General features: G+C 37.9%; 2 protein-coding genes across 19 annotated transcripts in view; both read right to left on the bottom strand.

The window, feature by feature from the left end:
- otogl (otogelin-like) overlaps positions 1 to 11,042 on the bottom strand; it is a 78,449-nt gene extending 67,407 nt beyond the window's left edge. For 14 of the 18 annotated variants that reach the window (XR_009825347.1, XR_009825348.1, XR_009825349.1 and 11 more), the window contains exons 1-6: positions 10,518 to 11,042; positions 10,306 to 10,348; positions 7,463 to 7,541; positions 7,261 to 7,333; positions 7,083 to 7,175; positions 18 to 172 (exon numbers count right to left, since the gene is read on the bottom strand). Coding sequence is in view for 14 of the 18 variants with exons in the window: in XM_062042601.1 (XP_061898585.1) it covers positions 18 to 172; positions 7,083 to 7,175; positions 7,261 to 7,333; positions 7,463 to 7,541; positions 10,306 to 10,348; positions 10,518 to 10,596 (522 nt within the window). In the remaining 4 variants the exon portion in view is untranslated. The remainder of the gene's footprint in view (positions 1 to 17; positions 173 to 7,082; positions 7,176 to 7,260; positions 7,334 to 7,462; positions 7,542 to 10,305; positions 10,349 to 10,517) is intronic. The other 4 variants (XM_062042605.1, XM_062042607.1, XM_062042611.1 and 1 more) reach the window with 3 other exon arrangements.
- Positions 11,043 to 15,464: 4,422 nt separating this feature from the next.
- On the bottom strand, positions 15,465 to 24,325 carry syt1b (synaptotagmin Ib). Its single transcript, XM_062040874.1, has 8 exons — positions 24,190 to 24,325; positions 21,093 to 21,262; positions 20,713 to 20,826; positions 20,466 to 20,633; positions 18,705 to 18,872; positions 16,630 to 16,747; positions 16,374 to 16,507; positions 15,465 to 15,671 (listed from the first exon to the last, which is right to left on the bottom strand). The coding sequence occupies exons 1-8, from the start codon at positions 24,323 to 24,325 to the stop codon at positions 15,465 to 15,467; spliced, it is 1,215 nt and encodes a 404-aa protein (XP_061896858.1).
- Between the last annotated feature and the right edge of the window lie 1,579 nt (positions 24,326 to 25,904).

Below are 25,904 nucleotides of genomic sequence, written 5' to 3'. Positions count from 1 at the left end.
ATTTGACTTTGTCTTACCCACACTGTGTACTGTGGTGTTGCAGAGTGGCAGTCCTGAGCCAGAATGTAGGAGCAAGTGCCAGGAAAGTAAAAGTACATCCCATCAAAAGTCTCATAGTGGTGTTGACCCCATGACCTGCAAATCCCATCTCTATCTTGGCCCTGGTTGGGTACTGATGAATTAAACAGAGTTGAAGGCACACATGTTTGAAGTCAAATTCTAGGCGTCATCTTTTATTCAATGGGTGAAATGTTTTTTTTTCCTTGTGGTTTAGGAAAACCCCACAGCTGAATTTGCTGACATTCAGATTCGGGTGGTGGATACAGTGAATCATCTTATCTGCTTAGTAAAAGCACAGTTTTGTAAAATAAAATGACATTCATTTGTAAATGACTTGATCAAATATAGGATGTTATTATCCTTATCTTTAAAATGTGGGAAGCCGTCTTTGGTTATGATTTCCAATCCCGCTTTAGTCATACAGTGGTACCTCGGAATATGATTGATTGATTGATTGAAACTTTTATTAGTAGATTGCACAGTACAGTACATATTCCGTACAATTGATCACTAAATGGTAACACCCGAATAAGCTTTTCAACTCGTTTAAGTCGGGGTCCACGTTAATCAATTCATGGTAGTTTGAGTACTACGGCTTACGAGTTTTCCGAGATGCTAGCTGTCTCTTGGCCTATTGTTATGTTGTAGGTTGCAAGCTGGAATTTGGGTTTTGAGCCTCCCCATGACCGCTAGTCACAGTGAACTCAATAACGTCTAACCAAAACATCCGGTCTTACTCGATAGCATTAGCTAATAGCTAAATATCAACATGACTTTGTTTTTCCAATCACTGAGTGCGTGACAAATAATGTGCGGAAAAGAAGAAGCAGATTAATTAAAGAAAAAAAATCTGCAAAAAACTTGTGTAAAGCAGTTAAAACAGTGTTTCTTAAAGGGGCTGTTCACAGTGACATTTTTCAAAGCAAAGAAATATAACAAGAACACCACCGGCTAGCTTACGTTACCTTTAGTGGTCTAACAGAACACATTTGTTTGAAAAGTGTCTATATTTTTCACAATTACAAAGTTTATGTAAAAAAAAAATTCTCACCCAGTCTTGGCAACATGTATGCGCAAGGAGTGTGTGCACACATACAAAAGCAGTCAAAGAGAAGCAACAAACAATTTGCAGTCATTTTGTTGTTATGATCGAATATACATTCAATGACAGCTAAAAGGCCTACTGAAACCCACTACTACCGACCACGCAGTCTGATAGTTTATACATCAATGATGAAATCTTAACATCGCAAACCAATGCCAATACGGCCGGGTTAACTTATAAAGTGCAATTTTAAATTTCCCGGCAAACTTCCGGCTGAAAACGTTTCAATATGATGACGTTTGCGCGTGACGTCAACAATTGAAGCGGAAGTATTCGGAGCCCATTGAATCCAATACAAAAAGCTCTGTTTTCATCTAAAAATTCCACAGTATTCTGGACATCTGTGTTGGTGAATCTTTTGCAATTTGTTTAATGAACAATGGAGACTGCAAAGAAGAAAGTTGTAGGTGGGATCGGTGTATTAGCGGCTGGCTGTAGCAACACAACCAGGAGGACTTACTTGGATAGCAGACACGCTAGCCGACACTAGCCGCCGACCGCACGGATGATCGGGTGAAGTCCTTCGTCCTTCCGTCGATCGCTGGAACGCAGGTGAGCACGGGTGTTGATGAGCAGATGAGGGCTGGCTGGCGTAGGTGGAGCGCTAATGTTTTTATCATAGCTCTGTGAGGTCCCGTTGCTAAGTTAGCTTCAATGGCGTCGTTAGCAACAGCATTGTTAATCTTCGCCAAGCTGGAAAGCATTAACCGTGTATTTACATATCCATGGTTTAATAGTATTGTTGATTTTCTGTCTATCCTTCCAGTCAGTGGCTTATTTCTTTTGTTTGTATCTGCATTTGAGCCCGATGCTATCACGTTAGCTCAGTAGTTAAAGTGTTTCGCCGATGTATTGTCGTGGAGATAAAAGTCACTGTGAATGTCCATTTCGCGTTCTCGACTCTCATTTTCAAGAGGATATAGTATCCGAGGTGATTTAAAATACAAATCCGTGATCCACAATAGAAAAAGGAGAGAGTGTGGAATCCAATGAGCCCTTTTACCTAAGTTACAGTCAGAGCGAAAAAAGATATGTTCTGCACTGCACGCTAGTCCTTCACTTTCAAGTTCCTCATCCACGAATCTTTCATCCTCGCTCAAATTAATGGGGTAATCGTCACTTTCTCGGTCCGAATCTCTCTCGCTGCTGGTGTAAACAATAGGAAAATGTGAGCAGCCCTTCCTCCGGTGTCGTCACGCTACTTCCGGCAGGGGCAAGGCTTTTCTTTATCAGAGACCAAAAGTTGCGAACTTTACTGTCGTTGTTCTATACTAAATCCTTTCAGCAAAAATATGGCAATATCGTGAAATGATCAAGTATGACACATAGAATGGATCTGCTATCCCCGTTTAAATAAAAAAAAATCATTTCAGTAGGCCTTAAAGCTAGCTATCCAAAGTGAAGTGAAGTGAAGTGAAGTGAATTATATTTATTAAGCGCTTTTCTCTAGTGACTCAAAGCGCTTTACATTGTGAAATTCAATATCTAAGTTACATTTTTAAACCAGTGTGGGTGGCACTGGGAGCAGGTGGGTAAAGTGTCTTGCCCAAGGACACAACGGCAGTGACTAGGATGGCAGAAGCGGGGATCGAACCTGGAACCCTCAAGTTGCTGGCACGGCCACTCTACCAACTGAGCTATACCATCCCGATTCTGGAATATCACAAATTGCTATTATTAGCTAACAACACCTAAAGCTAATGCACAAGCATTTGTTAGGTATATAGGTGATTACATCATTACGTAGGAGGAGCCGTGGGACACTGGGATATACTGTGTAAAATACATAGGAAAGTTAGCGCCCTCTAGGCAAGTGTTTTTCAACCTTTTTTGAGCCAAGGCACATTATTTTTTATTTTAAAAATCCCACTACAGAAAATGTTAGCAAATGACACTCAGTAGCGTATAATGATCAAATATGACGCAAATGCACTACTAATCCTCAAAGAAGTTATAACACTGAAACGCCCACCGGAAGAGGTGCTTTAAAACCTCTTAAGGTTTGTTTACATGCTTTTTTTTATTTCTCTTTGCTATTTGGGCTTATTGGACCCTAATTAGAATAAAAACTAAGAATAATCTTTTTATATGATGTACTTAGTCCATAAGTAACAAACGTGTACTTCATGTTTAGTGACATGCTAATTCTTATTTTTACACTTTTTTTTCCAAATTCCATTGTATGTTACACTCTTCTGACACCACCAGACGGCAGTATAAGTGTCCACATAAGGGCCATAAGACCCCAATTCAGTAGTGTACACAATTTTAGAAATAAGAGCTAAAAGGTGCTGTCCACGCATGTGGCCAACTAAGCCTTTAAGACATGGCTAGCTAGTTAGCGGCTAAAGTCCAGCCGCAGTCGGCAGTGTTTTATCTACTTCTAAATCACTAATCATCGCTTCCATGACAGCAAATCAACTACGTTTCTTAGAAATATCATCCCTGCACGACGAGGAGTCGCTAAGCATGTTTCACTCCACACCATAGGAGGATACAATAGCTAACCGCTTACAGCAAGCTAGTGCCCCTCAATGGGTGGATCTATACATATATCAACTGTACCGATACCAAGTACAAGAGTTGTATATAGTTGATACTACAATGATTACATCGATATTTTTTACAATCACAAAATGTTTTGTCTTTTTTTATTGTTTATAAACTTAGGAAATATGTTCCTGGACACAGGAGAACTTTATAAGACCAATGTATGATCCTGTAACTACTTGATATCAGATTGACACCAACATTTTTAGTATAACCCAAAACTAATGTAAAGTATCCAAACAACAGACAAATAAGTGATTATTACAATATAACAGAAGTGTAGATATAACATGATAAAACAAAAAGTGAGAAGATATTAACAGTAAAATGAACAAGTAGATTAATAATACATTTTTTACTGTTTGTCCTTCATAATTTTGAAAAAATAAAAGGAGAAATTACACAATATGTTACTGCATACGTCAGCAGCCAAATAAGGAGCCTTTGCAACCCGTTTGCTTACTTAATACCAAAAGAGAAGTTATGTCGTATGTTCACTATTTTATTTAATGCCCTAATTGTTCTTTGATTGCAGTGAGAAAACATTTATTTAATTACGGCTGAGCAATTAATCAAATTCTGATTTTGTTTTCGATTATTGCTTCTCAGAATAATGAAAATATAATAATTGAAAAAATACAAATATATATAAGGGCCGTGCAACGTGCATGCAAATTCCAGAGCTTGCGAAGGTAAACAGATGAGGGAAGAATGAGTGAAAAAGACCACTTCTACTAGAAGTTTGGGACGTCAATCCCAAACTTAATAAAAAAAAAGTAACAATTTCAACATTTAAATGGCCAATGAAACAGAACCCGCTGTTAAACGCAGATTCTGGAATATAACAGAAATTGACATAAATGTGAGTGAAAGTGGTTAGAGTGTCCGCCCTGAGATCGGTAGGTTGTGAGTTCAAACCCCGGCCGAGTCATACCAAAGACTATAAAAATGGGACCCATTACCTCCCTGCTTGGCACTCAGCATCAAGGGTTGGAATTGGGGGTTAAATCACCAAAAATGATTCCCGGGCGCGGCACCACTGCTGCCCACTGCTCCCCTCACCTCCCAGGTGATGAACAAGGGGATGGGTCAAATGCAGAGGACAAATTTCACCACACCTAGTGTGTGTGTGACAATCATTGGTACTTTAACTTTAACTTAACTAAAACTGTTGTGATTGTGAGGAGAAGGAACACTTCTTTGGAAAAATAATGTTTTCGGTATCGCTCATCCATCCCCGACACACTCAGTCGCCCTGCCCTAAACTAAACAATGTCGAGACGCTCACTTGAAACAGTGACTAAACTACGACGCTAAAGCTAACAAGGACGATCCATACACTCACAACACATTTCATCTGCTTGTGTTGTTGTGAATGGCATCATCAATGTAACGTCAGTGTACGCAACTGGTTGCAACTTGAAATGTGAGGATTGTTGCATCTAATTAAGAAAAATTTTATTTAATTTTTTTGGCACAAAAAGCACATAGATTATGGTAAAATATGTGTAAAGGTAAAAAACTGAATAAAAAAATGTAAATGCAAAAACTTAATTGTATTGTTTTTTAAAATTGCTATTTATTTTAGAGTGTTACTAAAACGGCCTTCTTTCATCTCCGTAATATCGCTAAAATTCGTTCCATCTTGTCCACTAGCGACGCTGAGATCATTATTCATGCGTTCGTTACATCTCGTCTCGATTACTGTAACGTATTATTTTCGGGTCTCCCCAAGTCTAGCATTAAAAGATTACAGTTGGTACAAAATGCGGCTGCAAGGCTTTTGACAAAAACAAGAAAGTTTGATCATATTACGCCTATACTGGCTCACCTGCACTGGCTTCCTGTGCACTTAAGATGCGACTTTAAGGTTTTACTACTTACGTATAAAATACTACACGGTTTAGCTCCAGCCTATCTCGCCGATTGTATTGTACCATATGTCCCGACAAGAAATCTGCGTTCAAAGAACTCCGGCTTATTAGTGATTCCCAGAGCCAAAAAAAAAGTCTGCGGGCTATAGAGCGTTTTCTATTCGGGCTCCAATACTCTGGAATGCCCTCCCGGTAACAGTTAGAGATGCTACCTCAGTAGAAGCATTTAAGTCCCATCTTAAAACTAATTTGTATAATCTAGCCTTTAAATAGACCCCCCTTTTTTTAGACCAGTTGATCTGCCGTTTTTTTTCTTCTCTCCTCTTCTCCCCTGTCCCTTGCGAGGGGGAGTTGCATAGGTCCGGTGGCCATGGATGAAGTGCTGGCTGTCCAGAGCCGGGACCCCGGGTGGACCACTAGCCTGTGCATCGGTTGGGGACATCTCTGCGCTGCTGACCCGTCTCCGCTCGGGATGGTTTCCTGTTGGCCCCGCTGTGGACTGGACTCCCGCTGATGTGTTGGATCCACTGTGGACTGGACTTTCACAATGTTATGTCAGACCCACTCGACATCCATTGCTTTCGGTCTCCCCTAGAGGGGGGGGGTTACCCACATATGCGGTCCTCTCCAAGGTTTCTCAGAGTCATTCACCGACGTCCCACTGGGGTGAGTTTTTCCTTGCCCGTATGTGGGCTCTGTACCGAGGATGTCGTTGTGGCTTGTACAGCCCTTTGAGACACTTGTGATTTAGGGCTATATAAATAAACATTGATTGATTGATTGATTGAATTTATTTTTATTGCTGTTATTATTAGTTTACTTGTGGTTTATGTATATCCGTGTTTTTTAAAACTATATTTAAAGTTGAGTTTTGGTGGTAGAATAAATACTAATTTTATTAAAATAATTAATAATCGTGTTATTAATCGTGATTATTATTTTTGCCATAATTGTCCAGCCTTATGCTTAATCTTAAGATTTTCTGTTCAAATTAAGCCAATAATAATTTTTTTGTGGTCCTCTTTATTATTACTTTTTTAAAGTATCAAAATACATTTTAGTACCGGTACCAAAATACTGATATCAGGACAACACTAGAGTGTGGTTTAAAAAAAGAATGTTGTCCTACTTGGCAAAAGGCAAAATGGTCAGTAGGTGAGTAAGTAAGTGTAGGCAACTCCTCAAAATGACAATAGTTGCATTTAAAGTGACATGAGCAGCCTCCCCAAAAATGATTCCCGGGCGCGGCACCGCTGCTGCCCACTGCTCCCCTCACCTCCCAGGGGGTGAAAGGGGACGGGTCAAATGCAGAGGACAAATTTCACCACACCTAGTGTGTGTGTGACAATCATTGGTACTTTAACTTAACTTTAACTTAACTCTGCATGCGCTATAAAATGTCTGTCGCTACTGTGTTGTGAGATGTAGGCTTTCATTTTAAAGTAGTCTATCCTCCTTAGCCATATTGATCATTTGTATCACACTTGACTTACTAATCTGGCAGCGGTCTCCCAGGGCCTGGAACTGAGCACAGTCACACACGCCATCCTCCTGACACCAGCCGCCATTGAGGCAGTTGCAAAACTCTAGGGGAAATATCCATACAAGCCAACATGTTTGCACTCATGACATCGCCATCTTTATACCTGTTGAACAAGGAATAGTGCATACCTGAAGAGGAGTCTCTGGCTGTGTAGTTGTGCAAAACGCCGCGGGACAAACCCTCCTCCGAGAGCAGCGGGGTCTATTTGACGGAATACTGCTTTAAAAGCTTTAATGGCAGTGTAGATGCAATGGTGAGTGTGTCACATTCTTTACAAAGACAGCTTTGTGTGCCACTTTGGTGTTTTTTTGCGCTTGTGGGTGCCCTGACCTCCTCTGGTTCTCTTCGGTGTAGTGTACCAACCTCTTCCCACAGGAGATCCCGTTTCCTCCGAAGTGCATTTGCTCGTCTGCACACACAAACGCACACATTTGTCGGGCGGAGGAGTGGTGAGAGGAAAGGCTTAAGCACACTTGTATGATGTCCTCTTCAGTCAAGAGCATTTACACAGAGGCAGAGGAAGAAGTCTGTCACACAGTCTCAAACAGGGGATTTTGATGATAAGTGGTCCTCATCTTACTTTTTGATTAAACTGGAGTGTTGTTGGGGGTTTTTTTCATTATAAGAGACAATAAAAATCTTAAATAAAGGATATTAAAGCACACAAAAATAAAACCCAGTAATACAGACACTCACACTCACTGGACAGAGATCCAATAAAAGAGCTGTTTAGATTTTAAGTGACGTTGTTCTGCAGGGCATCATACTTAGGAGCGTTTCTCAAATTTGGGCACCATCATTTTGAAACAATATGTGACATCCCTATACAATTGTAATGTAATTGTTTTGTCGAATAAAATGATAAATACTCCCCGACGTTAATTTTTTACTGACATTTTCAACTATTTAAGACATCGCATAATTAACGTAATCGGTATAAACAACATGGCCGCAGCCATTTTGGAAGCGTGTATCAAAGGTTAACCGACAATGAGGACAGCCAAATTCTTCTGAGCCATCCTTTAAGGCAAAACTTGCCTTGACCTTAAAAAGTTTAATTTTTATGGATTTTTATCAAAAATCCAATATATGTTCATCCAAAATGTAAAAATGTGTGTTTATCTGTGTGATGACAAGTTGAACCGGAAGCCGTATTTTTAGCTTTTTTTCCGCGTTTAGCATGTTTTTAGCATAACGGTAACACCTTTGTTCAGCAGGAGTCCTATTGTCGTGTAAAAAGTGTCATTAAATAGTTGTTCAACATTAAAAATAGAATGAACGGAAGGTACACGGATCAGTGTACCTCCCGTTCATTCGATTTCGAATTTTCATGTGCAAATCAAAAAACTCTGCGATGAGGTGGCGAATTGTCCAGGTTGTACCCCGCCTTCCGCCCGATTGTAGCTGAGATAGGCTCCAGCGCCCCCCGCGATCCCGAAGGGAATAAGCGGTAGAAAATGGATGGATGGAAATCAAAAAACACATTTTGTGCCATTTTTCTTTTCTGAAACAAAAGTTGGACAACTATTTAATGACACTTTTGCTGCTGAACAAAGGTGTTAGCGTTATGCTAAAAACATGCTAAACGCGAAGGAAAAGCTAAAATACTGCTTCCGGTTCAATTTGTCATCAAACAGATAAACACGCATTTTTGATAAACATGAATTGGATTTTTGTGTTCCATCCATCCATCCATTTTCTACCGCTTATTCCCTTTGGGGTCGCGGGGGCGCTGGAGCCTATCTCAGCTATAATAGGGCGGAAGGCGGGGTACACCCTGGACAAGTCGCCACCTCATCGCAGATTTTTGTGTTTATCTGTAAAAATAAAAATCCATAAAAGGAAGACCGCAAAAAATCTAATTTTATGGCAATAATCTCATGAAAATCAACCCTTTTTTGTGTTTTAAAATCTGCCATACATAGTAAAAATCGAAAAACGGCCTTAACTTTGTTTTTTGGTTTGCGTTTCAGAATTGGAAATAGAATGAACGGAAGGTACACGGGTCCGTGTACCTTCCGTTCAAGTTACATTTTGTGCTGTTTTCCTTTGATGGATTGAAATGTTTCCAGATAAACACAAAAATCGAAAAAAAAAATCATCCAAAATGCAAAAATGGGTGTTTATCTGTGTGAAAAATACACAATTTAAACCGGAAGCAGTATTTTAGCTTTTCCTTCGCGTTTAGCATGTTTTTAGCATAACGGTAACACCTTTGTTCAGCAGGAGTCCTATAGTCATTTTAAAAACGTGTCATTAAATAGTTGTCCAACTTTACAAATAGAATGAACTACACGGGTCCGATTTCGAATTCTCAAATGCAAAAAACAAAAACTAATTTTGTACCATTTTTTCTATTTTTATTTCTGAAACAAAAGTTGGACAACTATTTAATGACACTTTTTTAAAACGACAATAGGACTCCTGCTGAACAAAGGTGTTAGCATTATGCTAAAAACATGCTAAACGCGATGGAAAAGCTAAAATACTGCTTCCGGTTCAATTTGTCATCACACAGATAAACACGCATTTTTGCATTTTGGATAAACATGAATTGGATTTTTGTGTTTATCTGGAAAAATAAAAATCCATAAAAGGAAAACAGCACAAAATCTAATTTTATGGCAAGAATTTAATGAAAATCAACCCTTTTTTGTTTGTTTTGAAATCTGCCATATATAGTAAAAATCGAAAATTGTCCCTAACTTTGTTATTTGATTTGCGTTTCAGAATTGGAAATAGAATGAACGGAAGGTACACGGGTCCGTGTACATTCCGTTCATTTATGGCAATAATTTTATGAAAATTTTAGCATAACGTTAACACCTTTGTTCAGCAAGAGACCTATTTTCGTTTTAAAAACATGTCATTAAATAGTCAAGTCATTTACAAATGAAAGTAGAAAAAATGGTCCGAAATTTGTTTTTTGATTTGCTTTTACGAATTCGAAATAGAATGAACGAAAGGTACACGAACCTACACGGACCAAGTAATCTAGTTATTGCTTTGTTTATTCAATTTTATATTTTGTATTCCAAAATGAAATTCAATTGTGTTTTGTTTTTTTCAATTGCCACTCATGAAATGAAATTTCAATGACCAAATCATACACTGAAGGACCTCACTGGATTGTGTTTGAAAAGTGTATAATTGTATTTTCAAAATGATTATACCTTTGTATTCTTGCTTCTGAACCTGAAGGTCGATTCTGGGCTCCTGAACACACCAGATTATTATATATAAAAAAAAAAAAAAAAAAGAGTAATTCCAATGAAACACAATCACTCCAGCAGTAGTTTTGATGCCATACATGCTAGCGTTGGTAGCATATTAATGTTCTTAGTTTGTGACATAAATATGTGAGATTAGAGGGGGTTTCACATACCTTCCAGAAGAAGAAGAAGAAGGTGGGAGAGAGACAACAACATGACAACAATCCTCCTCACTGTCCACATGAAACTCATGTCAGAGTCCGAGCATGTCACTGCAGGTCTCAGGAGGACATTTGGACCTCGCCGTGGCACCAAAATGTGGATCAGGTTCGAGCCCAGAAGAGGACTGTAACCTGCTGGTGACGACACTCAGTCCACTCCCACTCAGCCCAGGTAAAGTTATTTGACACTTCCACTCTGTTTCACTAACAAACGTCCCCTAACTGTAAGATTTTAAGCCCCACAAGAATGTGTCGTCGAGAGTACGTGAAGGCATGGCGGCCATTATTACCGCTGCCGCCAATTAAAAGTCGCCGTCAAGTGACTAGGGGTCTGAACACCGCGGCTCTACTGCCTCCTTGTTGTGGCTCACTCAGTTTGTTTGTTTTTTAACCCCGGAGTGAGAAAAGTTAGCACTTTTAAAAAGAGTTTTATAATTTCCGACTGTCTGTGAGGATGTAAATGCGCACATGCTGAGTCCTGATTCGCAAGGAAGGCAAGTAAAACGCACTGGAAGAGTTTGATTTCTCATGGACAGATTGGTTTAAAAAGGTGAAAACTTTTACAAGTTTATAAGCTGTATGGCGTTTTGCAGTTTTATATTATATTTATTTAGTGGAAGAGGCGGCTAAATGTCTATTTAAAAAAAATATTTCTCCTATAAGAATAAAATACAAATAATAGTATAGTTTATTAGAGTTGTAGTATTATTTTATTTTTTAATTTACTAACTAACTAAACTTTATTTATATTTTATTTTTATTTTGAGAGCTTTTAAATTTTAGATAAGGGGTGTCTAAACTTTTTTGCACGAAAGGCCGCATATTAAAATGTCTACATTTAAAAAAAATATATCAAACATTTTAATTTTTTTATTTGAAAAAATGCTTTAATTATATATTATACATATTTAAAGACAACTCTTTGAGTTACAGCTTACTATTTTTGTCATTATTAATTACTAGTTTAAAAATGTCATCTTTTTGTCATTACATTCCGAATATTTGCTCTTATTTTCTTACATTTTTTATTGATTTTAATTATTTTACTTCTTTCCTTTTTTATGGTTTTAAACACCATTTGTGTGTACTTTGTATGAGTTTGTCCTGTTGTTGCTGTTGTGGCTATATTGTTATTCACGCCACTACCTCTATATACTTTAGAGTTTAGAATTAATAAATAACTCTCTATTGTATTCTTTATGATGTGTGATACGTTATTATTTGAAATACACAACTTTTAAAATGTTAGCAGACACATAAGGTGTAGTTGCAGATAGGGGTGGGCGATACTGAACATTTTTGTATCGATGCGATACCGAGTAAATACGGAAATGTCCTTAAATTTAGTGCTGTCAAACGATTATATTTTTAAACTAGATTATTAGAGGGTTACTGCGGATTACTTTTGATCAATGAAAATCAAACATCATTAATATTTTACTCTATTAATGGTATTTCATTTCGCATGAACATCGACATTCAGAAAAAAAGGGAATATATATGCACTTAAAATATTTATTAAACAGCTTTAAGATCAGCTTAATGTTGTCAAAATACTGGGAAAAGGTATGTTTTTCCAAACATTCATTTATGCACATTAAATACCCAGTAGGTGACAGATGTACTACATATATCAGTGATGTACTACATATATTAATATCAGTGATGTACTACATATACCGGGGATGTACTACATATACCATGGATGTACTACATATACCAGTGATGTACTACATATATCAGTTATGCACTACATATACCAGGGATGTACTACATATACCATGGATGTACTACATACTGTATACCAGATATGTACTACATATATAAGTGATGTACTACATATATCAGCGATGTACTACATATACCAGTGATGTACTACATATACCAGTGATGTACTACATACACCATTGATGTCCAAAATGCGGCTCGAGGGCATTCTAAAAATATTATTATTAAAAATACTATTACTAGGGAAATAAACATAAAAATTGTAACGAGAACAAGTTGAGATGCGAAATAGTTGATGCTAATAACACAAATCGGACATGCTGTTTGTTTTAGTTTTTTTTAATCTATATTTTGTGTGGAAATATTTCAAAATGGCCCCCGCACCCTTAGATTTTTCAGTGTGCTGCCCTGAGTAGAAGAAGTTTGGACACCCCTGACATATGCGATATGCATGTGTGTGAACAGAGACGATGGAGAAAAACACATCCATAAATGTTTTTTTAGTTTTTTTTTAAATGTACCTTATTTAGAAGGTCTGTACATATTTTAGAACCCGTTGTTTGACATTTGAAAAGGCAAATCAAGGAAAAGCGGTTAAGCAGAGTTATGTGATTCATACCTGGTTACTGCATGGATAAGATGAGTAAATATCTAAAAAACATTTAAAGGGGAACTGCACTTTTTGGGGAATGTTGCCTATTGTTCACAATCATTATTAAAGACATGATGACGGATGGATTTTTTTTGCATTGCAAATTATAAATACATTTGGTCAAAAGTCAGCTTACAATGGAGCCTATGGAAGCCGATCAATTCTACCTATAGAGTCCCTAAAAAACATCCAAAGACCTTCATTAGGGTTTTATATGTCACGGCCTGGGCGCAGTAATCTGTGCGCTGCGCTGGGCGCATCCCCAAGAGCGTGCTGGCACGCGTCACTCCGGCTGCAGCAAGCAGCTGTATTCAATCAATCATCAGCAATCAACACACCTGTCGCTGATGAGAGGATCTGCCTTCAGAAGCCAGTGTAAACCTGCATCCTGTGCCAGAACGTAGCTACCTGTCCTGTACAGTAAGCCAAACCTGTCAAGCTCTATGATTCTTTCTCTCTCTGTGTTTTCTCCCCCTCCGTGTTCATTGTGCATTGTCCCGTGTCGTGTCGTTCCAGCAGCATTTCCTCCGTTCCCGTGTTACAAGCAGTGTGTCTCGTTTCTCTGTATTCCCTCTGGTTCCGTGGCTGCCTCTTGGATCTCGACCTCCCGCCTGGACACGGACTCTGACGCCTGCCTGTCTCACGGACCATCGAGCCTGCCTTTCCCCTCCGGGACTTCCGCCTCTTGCTCAACACTCTGGTAACACACAATAGTTAATTCACACACATAGTCGCACACATACACATTTGGAGTAGTTTCACACTCCATACTTTTGTAAATATATATATATATATATATATATATATATATATATATATATATATATATATATATATATATATATATATATATATATATATATATGTGTATTAAATAGAGCTAAACGACATCCCTGTTGTCTGTGCCGTCTTCTTCCCCTGTACAACCGCAACATTATATACATGATGTAGCAACGAGCACATTTATAATAACATTTAATATTTACGTATTTTGATCATTTTAAGCATACGCCGCGCATTACTTTCAAAAACGCATCACGTTTGCTTTTTTTTTTTCTTCTTCACTGATTATTACTCACTGCAGACTTTATAAAAGCCAACAAACATAATACAACATCACTTACTGTATATAGTCTTCTGTCATTAGGATGCCGACTGCTAGGATGTTCATATATTCCCATTTAGGTGAAGATTGTCTGATAATCCTCGCAAAGAAACGGGCTGGGGTGGTGGCGGGAACAAGCGCTTTTCGTGTCGTTCTTGCCAGTTTCAGGTCCTAAATGGCTGTCAAAGTGTCCCAACTTGTTAGATTATTTCCTCAGCCATCTACTTTTCAGGTGAGATGCATGATTTATGATCAAGAATAAACTTACAGGGAGCATCAAAGCGAGGAAACAGCAGACCACTCGATGATGTAAACATAGGGACACATGGAAATGATTACGTTGCTGCTATAGTTAGTCTGCGTTCGCGCTTATAATGACAATATAACTTATACTTGGTTGATATTCAAGTCACAAAATGTAAATTGAATATTGTTGGCGCTTTTTGAATGGTTCTTTATCAGATTTTATAAGAGGAAAGCACTTTTTTTAACGTTTATTTAATATTTAGAATGCATTTTAAAAAATCCATCCGTCGTCATGTCTTTTATAATACTTCTGAACAATAGGCAAAATTTCAAAAAAAGTGCAGTTCCCCTTCAATAGGAGTGAGGGAATCTTGGATTTAATACAATGGAAGAGAAAAGTTCAACCCACTTCTCAGGTTGTAAGTTTTGTAAGGTGACCGTCATTTTAATGAAAAATATGCCTAAAAACTCAGATGTAAACAGTTATTATCGAGCTATTATCTGCATATCTTGCAAGACTTCAGCATACCTCATGAGACTTCACATTAATAAGCATGCAAAATGATTAAATATACATATTTTACTTTTTTGGTAATGACAAAAAGGAAAATGTGACAAATACCACAAAACCAGATAAAATGGAGCGTATTGCATAGCCACAAAAGTGGTACATGTGTCTCTGTCCTGGCTGCTCAGTACAAGATGGATAAAGCAGAAAGTTCTCCTTTTTACACTTGTATGACAGTTAAAAAATGTGATGCGGGCGTCATTTAAGTGTGTAGTTTCATTTTGCTTTTTTTACACACTTGCATGACACTTAATAATGCTAAAATTTGTTTTTTTTAAACATTGCCTGTACAGTTCATAAATGTTACAACTTGACCCTTGAACTGATTTTTACATATTATATATGTATGTATGTATGTATGTGCTGTATGTATGTATGTATATATATATATATATATATATATATATATATATATATATATATATATATATATTACACACAGTATATACATACATGTATATGTAAGTGTATGTATATATATATATATATATATATATATATATATATATATATATATATATATATATATATATATATATACGTATATACTTACATATACATGTATGTATATACTGTGTATATATATATATATTTTTTCATTTATTTCTTATTGGAAATAAGCGCATTGATGTCGTCCGCCGGTTGAATGCTGTGCCACTGCGCGATTGGCCGCCTGGGGTTTGCGAGCATGTCCTCCCAGTGGCGTTGCTCGGTGCCGGTGCCGCTCATACCCAGCAGCACTTTACCGATGGCGTCGTTTTTTCCAATCTTGTCATAGTCCAACACAGTCACTGCTACTTGCACCTTCTGGAAATGAAGACATAGTCAAGTTTTACATCAGAACATACACTAGTGTGTGCCTGATCTACTAAGTCCAAATACCACGTGCAAACTATAAAATAGCGTGTACAATTAGTGGGTGTGTTGCGTTTGATCTACTAAGACTGCATGAACAATTGACAACAAGTGCAAAAGTGGCATAGAACGTCATATTTGAATGAGGTTTTTGTGTGTACTACGTGGCTTTCACCATGGAGACACTCATTTACCGAACATTCATGTTATCATGCTCTTACCTGTGGCTTTTTGCTATGTTTTCAAGCATGCAGCAGACATATACCACTTTTAATGGGCATTTCAGAAGGGGATGGGGGCACTTCAGAGTCAAGCGACTTCCAGTGTTGGCGTCTTTTTTCATTCTCGAACGACACACAAGCCTCCATCTAGGTGGCAGTACTGCTCGAATTAATCAACTGGCTCAAAAAGGAAAAATATGACCAAGTATATTGGTTTCCCCCTATTGGGAGGGTTGGGGGGCGTGAGAAAACAATACATATAATTCCCGCTAGGTGGCATGTAGGTGCTGGTGCCAGCAACTCATCAAGTGGTTTGTAGCGATAAATACAAAAATATTATCAGGTTCTCAATCATATTTCAATGTAGGGGCAGGGGCATGACTGAAATGTATTGAGAAGCACTGATTCAGCAACAGTATGTGGACTTGCGTACCTCTATCTGTTCACTTGGCACTTCAAAGCTGAACGACTCGTTGTAGTAAGGGTTCAATGTGTTCTTCTTGGTTGTCGTTTTCTTTTTCTTCAGTCTTTTCCCATTCTGTATCAAGTGGATCTTCACGTAAGGGTCTAAAAAGAGACCATTCAACATGAAGCATAATCAGCCGCTTCCCCCCGGCTTCTATTGACAATTCCCTATCTCGAAACAAGTGACCCATCTAGGGATGAAGTCTAGACTTTATTTGGTTTACCTGATAATCCGCCCACATCCATTTTCTTTAAGTTTTTGGCCTCCAGAATCACCACAGTCAGTTTCCCTGCTGTCGGCACATACCTCAAGGACAAACAAATGTCCCCGAGACGCTCGCTCTGTTAGAAAGGAAGACACAATCTTGTGTTTCTCTGGCAAGTATTCACTCTTCCATCATAAAAAGTGTGTTTGAGTTGGAAAGTCTCAAAAGTCGAAGGCTGTTCTGTGCAGTAAAACTGTGTCAGCGGCCACCTCCCAGCAGGCACAAGACAAAAACAACGTTGAGAACTTGTTGAATTAGGTCCTGACGTTGAGCAACTCAAACGTAACGTTGAAACAACACGCTTTTTGACGAGGTTTAATCAATGTTGGGTTCTGATGTTGATCTGACCATTGAATTTTGGTCATTTATCAACCAATATTCTATACCACAAATACTACGTTGAAACATCTTTTTGACGATGTTTAATCAATGTTGGGTTCTGACATTGATTTGACCATTGAAATGTGGTCATTTCCCAACCAACGTTGATCCAACGTTGGACATCAACATTGTCTCAGTTTACAAATACAACTATTTTGCAACGTTGTTTCAAAGTCAGTTTTAAAAAACAGGTATGTATAATCAACGTTGTATCAATGTCTTGTGCCTGCTAGGCTGTCTATGGCGGTCACTTGTCGATAGCGGCCACAAAAAAAAGTAGCCACCTGTTTAATGCGGCCAGAGGCCACTCATTTTGCATCCCAAAACAGTTTTTTGACTCTGTATAGTGGCCACCGATATCAAAATTTGCCATATCGCAGTCCGTGAAATTTGCGGATTTGCGGTGGCCGCAACGGGATCCCAAGCGGGGAGTCTCGAGCAGCCAGACCATGCAGCCGCGCTGGGACCTGGCAAGTCTCATCGAAGCTCCCCTAAGCTTTCGCAGTTAGCTAATCCCCCAAAAGTCTGGCATGAATGGAAAACAGCATCCTATTCACGTGAGCAACAATGAGCAGGCTCACATTCAATATCACTGTTTAAGTTTAGAAAGCTTGCAAAACTGTATTTTAGAAACAGTTTGCTACAATTCTGGATACATGCACACGCAAAGTACAGAGCAAAGGTTTTGACACACCTTCTTATTCAATGCGTTTTCTTTATTTTCATGACTATTTACATTGTAGGCACTGAAGGCATCAAAACTATGAATGAACACATGTGGAGTTATGTACTTAACAAAAAAGGTGAAGTAACCGAAAACATGTTTTATATTCTAGTTTCTTCAAAATAGCCACCCATTGCTCTGATTACTGCTTTGCACACTCTTGGCATTCTTTCCATGAGCTTCAAAGGTCACCTGAAATGGTTTTCTCTTCACAGGTGTGCTTGAAGCTCATCGAGAGAATGCCAAGAGTGTGCAAAGCAGTAATCAGAGCAAAGGGTGGCTATTTTGAAGAAACTAGAATATAAAACATGTTTTCAGTTATTTCACCTTTTTTGTTAAGTACATAACTCCACATGTGTTCATTCGTAGTTTTGATGCCTTCAGTGACAATCTACAATGTAAATAGTCATGAAAATAAAGAAAATGCATTGAAATGAGAAGGTATGTTCAAACCTGTACTGTACATGTAAACGTAATTGTTTAAAGATCAATTAAAAATGGCGGCCAACCTGCGTATAGTGGCCATCTGTTTATAGCGGTCACTTTCTTCGTTTCCCTTGAGTGGTCACTATAGACAGGTTTGACTGTAGTTTCCATGGAGACACAAAAACTGTAAAAAAAAACATCTGCCTTTACAAATGTAATTAAGCTGTGTTTTTATTGGTACTGTATTAATTTATCAATATGTCTCTGTCATTCTAAGGTTCTTTTTACTTCGCTAAATTACAGCTTCTATCGTTATTACTATCTACTTAACTATTTTAATACTAAATACTGGTATCATATTATTGTATCTGCAGATGTAGTTTTGTTGTAGTTCTAAAAAAAAAAGGACATACCTCAAAATGCCAAATATCGGGGCCGAGAATCGGTCGATCTCTAAATTATACACAACATTTTCCTTTGTATTAAGCACGCACACACCCACCTCCTCTTTCTCCGCCTTCTGCAGGTCCCTCCAGTCCTGCAGCGACTGGCTGAAGTCCACGCTGCTCATAGGTATCTTCACAGCGCCGATGGCGTCGTGTTTGGAGAAACGGTCAAAGTCGTACACCGTCATCACCAGCGTCTTCCCGCCCAGCTCAGTGTACGGTACCTGCACACGCATACCATACACGCATACACATTTGTATGAGGAGAACTTACACTTTTAAATCCAATTGATGGTAAAGTTGTACAGTAGTGTGATGATAACCATAGAACCAGAAAGCGGTTGGCTACACACATTTGTCGTGGCTGCTCAGTACAATTTGACCGGAAGTCAGATGCATTTTTTTTACCATTTAATATATAACTGCAGGTTATCTTCTTTTTACACTTGCGTGTCACATAAGAATGTTTAAAAAAGGCCAATGCATGAAGTCTGCTGTGCTCCCTCTCCAATTCCCTATGTGCTGCATAATCAAAGTTGTTCTCACTTTTATTATGCCACGGTTCTCTTCTTTTTTTGCGCTTGTTTGGCAGTTAATATTAGAGGTGACCTATGATGAATTTGGTCTTTTTTGACTTATTTAGACATTAAGTCAAGCTCTCAATAGAAGGGGAAGAAGCTCCCCTGCCCTCTTCTGCAGGCTATGAGGAAACAACAACAAAAAAAGGTACGATAATGTATTATTTTCATTCAATCGTGGCATGCGCACAATAACACGCTCGACATGCAATGACATGAATGCTGTTAAAAGCAAAACTTTTTAATACAATCAGACAGTGCGCAGGTCTACCTAATGTTGTAACCGGGTGAATCTACTGTATATAATGTTTATGAAGTTTATTTTCGACCGTGTCTGGGAAAAGAAATATCAAGATATATGTTTAAACAGTGTACATTTTTAAAAGATAAATTATGATACTTTTTGATAGTATGGGGGCGTGGTTTCATTTGCAAACTGGGAACGCCTCCACAAACAAACTACGTAGGTTAGAAATGTGACTTTTGAGCAAAATTTACACCAAAGCATATCCAATACATATTATTTAGACCAGGAGTTCTTCACCTTTTTGACCTTTTTGATCTTGGGGTCTAGGGCCAACTTAAATATTAACACTGAATTAGTCATCTTACTCTTTATTTTAATCCTATTCAATAATTATATCTAACCTACTTACAGTTTAATCAGGTAAACCTTGTCAAATGATATGAAAGCATGTGTTAATCACAAAGATTATTATCAAGGCTTAGGTCAGGATGATTACAAAAATAAATACTTAGCAAATATACTGCAAAAGAAGGGACTCATGAAAACCGATGAAAAATACATTTACATACAATTACACGGTGCTAAGATAAATACATTCTAGTTACATTAATAATGAATAACAATAACATATACCTTATCAAATTTAAGTGCAAATGAAAATATAGCATCACCACTTTAGTCATAATTTTGGCGTTTAAGAAACCTTTTTACGACTTTAGCTCCAGACTTGGTCTGTTTGTTTGAGGTTGTTATTACTGCCACAAGTGGTGGAAAATAGTATTACAACTGAGTGCAGCTGTAGCCCATACACACCACAGATGGGAAACAGATTTTTTGGGGGGGACGCACTATGGGGCGCTCTGGGGTCCTATGGTTAAGAAACACTGATTTAGACGACAAGTGTCATCATAGGTCTCCTTCAACAGATTGTGTTAAATACTATAGGTTTTACTATATTTTCTTACAAATTGCAGTATTTCAAAAGAAATTACCTTAAATGTGAAAGTCTCGTTGAAGTTGGGTTCGAGAGTCTTCCTGTGAATTTTGGTTTCAAACTTTTTCTTTTTGTCGGGAAGCAGATAGACTTTTACGTAAGGGTCCGAGCTCCCGCCCACATCCATGGCAGGAAGCCCCGAGGCCTGCAAGATGCCGACTACTAGCTAGAAAACGAGAAGAGAGAAAATGTTGCGTAAAAACACAAAATATTATATTGTTGCAGTGTGACATTTGACATCTCACCATGTTATCAGTGAAGTTGTAGTCTAATGTGAAGTGTAGTCTGCCAAGCTTGTCATCCTCCTTTGGCTCTGTGTCTGACAACTCTGTTTCCTTCTTGCTTTCAACTTTTAGCGGCTGCACACACACACACACACACACACACACGTCAACACGTTAAAAATCATAGAATCAGTGACTCTGTGCCAGATTGTGGATCTGCTCTTGCTCAACTCTCATCATCACGCAGCTTAAATAGGCGCCCTGTCAGGTTTACGCATTCTCGCCTGAGGACGGTGTAACCCCCCATGAGTGATGTGCAGCATGCCTTTATGTGAACACAAAGTGACGAGTCCTACATGGCCCAGATACATTACAAGCACAAGGCTGCAGGAGGTGTGTACCTCTTTGTAACCTCCATCCATTTCAGTGTCAACGCCCCCTCCTTTGCTCTTCTCCTTCCCCTTTTTCTTGTCCTTGTCCTTTTTCAGGCATTTCTTCCACGCGCACACGCCGAAGGAGAGCAACACGCACAAACTCACAACACAGAGGGCGGCAACAACCCACGATGACGCTGCAAAACAAATTACATACATTAAAAATGCTTTTTTTTCCCCATCAACTGTATTCTAATCCTGATTTATTTTCATTTTTGTTGGTGAATATCGAGCGGCTATATCAGAAGTACCTCAAATTTAAATTGTATGAAAACTAAAACAATTTTTGCCATAGGAAACATGTACATTAAATTATTGACGCAAAACACATTTTATAGATAATAATTATAGTTTTACATTAAAAAATCATGCAAAGTACATGACTAATAATATGGCTAAATTAACATTTGACTTAATTTGTACCTTTATTTATCTCTCTTGATGATGACATATATATTATTATTTGTATTTAAAAAGGTATATATTTATATTTGTTTTACATATAAAAATTAGGGCTGTCAAATTTAACGCGTTAACTATAAATTACTTTAATGGCGGGATTACCGTTTTTGACCCTCAACGGGAACAGTGTAATAGCATCCAGAACTGCACAGAGAAAGGGGGACCTTATTTAAATTTCAGGTCCAAAGCCATGGCGAGTCGTTTTTCGGACAAGGCAAGACAATTTTACCTTCAATCGCCATGAGACGACATCATTGGATCGAACGCTGCTGGCACGCATTGCTGCTTGTAGAGAGGAGAAGCTTCACGTCCGTGTTTACATTACAATTGAGTGCATTCCTAACATAAAATGTAGATTATTACTCGAACTGCTTTAGTAAAATGGAATAAAAGCTCAGCAGAAACAAAGACGGTAGTCTAAAGTCCCTTTTATCATAGACATGTAAAGTCTTTTCTCATACCAATCACACACGTCCAGTTGGCGGCTACGCTTCACATCCGGTCTAACCACCAAAACAATGAAAAATCGTCTTGCAATACGATCATGCTATTCTGTGATTTTTACCTAAATAAATGTTTTCTGGCAGATTGAAATTAAGTGTATTGTAATGACAGCAGCAAGGAAGACAGTCTTTAAACAACTCGTCCTTTTCTTCTCTACCACTGAGACTAGGTCTAATACTGCAGGCATGCCTGCCACTGCCCTGTCCAACCCGCATCGGGTAATTACGGTTCACTGCACAATTATACCATAGCTGTGGTATATTCTTTTATAACCTGTTCTGATTGATAGTTCACAATTACAGAATGTTGAACAGGCTGAATATTACATTTTATTAATAAGTAGGTGGAGAAGGTTAAAACATTGTCATGCAGAGATATGAATGCTAATAACTTGTACAACATGTAAAGTACAGAATATCCGAAACATTTATTCAGGTAGAACATCTTTGACAATCAAAGCATGATCGTAACAATCCACATTTTGTGTTACTAATGTTTTGTGTTACTACTATCTAAACAAAGAAGTGTAGCTCCTCTCCTTTAAATGCAAGTACTCCTAAAGCAGGAATACAAATTCTGTATTCCTACAAAATACAAACTCTGGTAAGACACTAACACGTCTGTGTTTATATCCTTTTTATGTTGCGCCGTTTAAAAAAGCATAATGTTTTAAAACATTTCATCAAAGCAAATTAATTGTACATTCATGGTATTAAAAACTTAGAAATTATCTGTCAATGATACCCTTATTAATGACGGAAAATTATATCTTTCTGCGATTAATCGTGATTAATTTTGAGTTAACTATGAACAATTTGATTAATCACGATTAAATATTTTAATCGTTTGACAGCCCTAATTAAAAATATATTTTGTTTTTTATTATTATTTTTTAAACGTAATATAAGATGGCGACTTGTCCAGGGTGTACCCTGCCTTCCGCCCGAATGCAGCTGAGATAGGCTCCTACACCCCCCGCAACCCTGAAAGGGACAAGCAGTACAAAATGGATGGAAGGATGTTTTCATTTATTTTTATTTGGATTCCTTTTTCAGGTTTATTATCCTAAAGGGTAGCAGTAGCATATACACACCAGGCATGGTAGTACAATTCTGTACTTACATTTTTTATTACGTCCCAATTTTTATTGTGGTTTTATATTTTTCATATCTATTAATGCGTCTTATTCTTACCTAGATGTGTATTTTTTTCTGTATTGTTAAAATGCTACACATTTGTTTAGGTGAGGGAAAATTCATACTAGTGATGTCACTGCCAAAGCGTGGAAATATGGGGTCCCCTTTTGGAATGTTTACAATGAAAACACAACAAAAAGTAAAATTATAGCCAATATTTCAGAATAACTCCCACCAATAGAGTAATCCACCGGTCCATCCATTTTCTACCGCTTGTCCCTTTTGGGTAATATTTGTGTAAATTATCGTATAACTCAATCACTATTACCAGATACTGGTAGACAATGGATGGATGGAGGGATGCATGGATGGATGGATAGTGATTGTTTCCTTGATTAAAAAAACAAAAACTCAAAAAACAACTAACTATAACAACAAGCCATTCTTCTGAACGGCTCTTTAAAAGGAACGGCTCCTCAAGACCCGGCTCCCTTCAAAGAACCATAAATCCCATCCCCACTACTGAGGACAGCCAGTAAGCGACCATATTTGATTGTTTGGCCTGACTTATCATAGCCTTCTGGTGCGTTCAGTGACACTCTGGAAACACAGACTCTTACATTTCGTATTGACTTTGATTGAACTATTACTGTATTCTACAACTTTATTTGGCTTTAATTTGCAGCCGTACTCTGTAACAAAATTCCAGAGATTGAGTATAATCGTTCTAAAACTGAGACCGTGTAAAACTGAGACATATTTTTTTTGCAAAGATCGCCTGAAACTGAATCATAGTAAAATCAGAGTGTATGAAAAACGAGGTACCACTGTACACACAATTTTGAAACTATAAGTGCAGTAACAAGTATTTGACCTTTAGGTTTTGCCTGAATGTTAATATTATGTACTGCGAATGTATTTTTGTATACAAACAGCAGTGTTGGGAAGTTGAATTAACTCACGGTGGGTTCTGCGCTGCTCACTCATGAACCTGTCGGCACTTTGGCCTGCAGAATGAGTTTGGTTATCTGTGGTGTTTGGCGATTGGGTGGAGCTTGTCGGCGTGATCGGGGCCGCATCTTGATGGTTACCCGTCATGCTGTATGTAGTCCTGATAGAACGCAGAATCAGAAGCAATTTAAGTACAGACCCATATACATTCCTGTGGGAAAAAATAGGACAAATTAGGTTTTTGTTTACGTAACTGTTGTTTCTGTTCAATGTTGCTTTATGTCTTTGTAGCAACCTCACCCTTATCCAAAATGTGTGTGCAGTTGCACACCTACACTGGGCAGTCTGTAGCACACTTGACACCTTAAGTGTGTGTGAGTTTGGTGTCTTCGACTAAGGATTTTCATAGTCAAGTCTGTTTTATTTGTTTTGCCCTTAGTCCTCGCTAGTTACATTTTTTTTTTAAATCAAATCAAATTTATTTATACAGCACTTTTCATACACAGACAAGTGGCAAACACAAAGTGCTGTACGAAACAAAACAAACAAACAAAAATATAATAATAATAGAAGAAGAGAAGAAAACACAGACAGGCGCATTTACACACGCACGCACACAAACACACACACGTACACACACACACACAAACACACGCACACACTCAGCACTATTGACAATAACAAAGCAAAAACAAAACATGGCATGACACTGAGGATTTGAGGAAAACTGCCACCTCTGTATGTAAAAATAAAATACCAACAATATAAATATTACATTAATAAGCTAATAAAAACATAACATTGAGAGAATAATACTAGAAATATTAATGATTAAGGGAGATAATAACACAGTAGAATAATAAAAAACATATGATCAGTAAAAATTCTGATTAAAAAGGTGTGTCTTTAGCTTTAATTTTATTATTTCAACACTCTCTGCAGACTGTTTGTCTGAAATGTTGTAATTTTGGTAAAGGTTTCTCCCTCTGGCTTTCAGGGCCTATAACTAAAACCTCTTTTTTTTCCTGGTTGAGTTGTAGGAAATTCACTGCCATCCATGACTTTATGTCTACAGTGCACTTTCTGCCAAAAGGGTATCTATTAGTCCTGTGTGATCAGGAGAGACGGCAATGCACAACTGTGTATCATTAGCGTAACTGTGGAAACTCATGTCGTGTCTCCTAATGACGTCCCCACGAGGCAGCATATAAAGATTTTAAAAAATGGGACCTCAAATTGAGCCTTGAGGAACCCCACATCTTATACTGTATCATGGGGTTCCCGAGGAACAAGCATCCATACTTAAATAAAAATATCTGTCTGAGAGATAAAGAGCAGAACCAGTGAAAAATAGTACCAGAGAGGCCCACCAGGTGTCTAAGTCATTTAATGAAATGTAATGGTCTACTGCAGAGGTCCCCAAACTACAGTCCGCGGGCCAAATCCGGCCCGCAATCGTCCAAAATCCGGCCCGCGGGTAGTCCCGAGTAAAAAAAAGAAGAAAAAAAAAATTATATATATATATATATATATATATATATATATATATATATATATATATATATATATGCGTATGAGTATATATATATATACGTATGTGAATATATATATATATATATATATATATATATATATATATATATATATATATATATACGTATGTGTATATATATATATTAGGGCTGGGAATCTTTGGGTGTCCCACGATTCGATTCAGAATCGATTC

Source organism: Entelurus aequoreus, linkage group LG03 (genome assembly GCF_033978785.1).
Source record: "Entelurus aequoreus isolate RoL-2023_Sb linkage group LG03, RoL_Eaeq_v1.1, whole genome shotgun sequence".
Classification (NCBI taxonomy): Eukaryota; Metazoa; Chordata; class Actinopteri; order Syngnathiformes; family Syngnathidae; genus Entelurus; species Entelurus aequoreus.
Note: the sequence above shows the minus strand (reverse complement) of the source record. Positions and strands in the feature narration are given on the sequence as shown.

What these genes read in the sequence shown, in the direction of transcription:
- syt1b (XM_062040874.1), bottom strand. Translation starts at nt 24,325, where the DNA reads ATGACGGGTAACCATCAAGATGCGGCCCCGATCACGCCGACAAGCTCC. An exon ending in TGGATGGAGGTTACAAAGAG is followed by an intron (nt 20,827 to 21,092) that starts GTACACACCTCC and finishes GTGTGTGTGCAG; the next exon opens with CCGCTAAAAGTTGAAAGCAA. An exon ending in AGAAGGCGGAGAAAGAGGAG is followed by an intron (nt 16,748 to 18,704) that starts GTGGGTGTGTGC and finishes CCTTTCTAACAG; the next exon opens with AGCGAGCGTCTCGGGGACAT.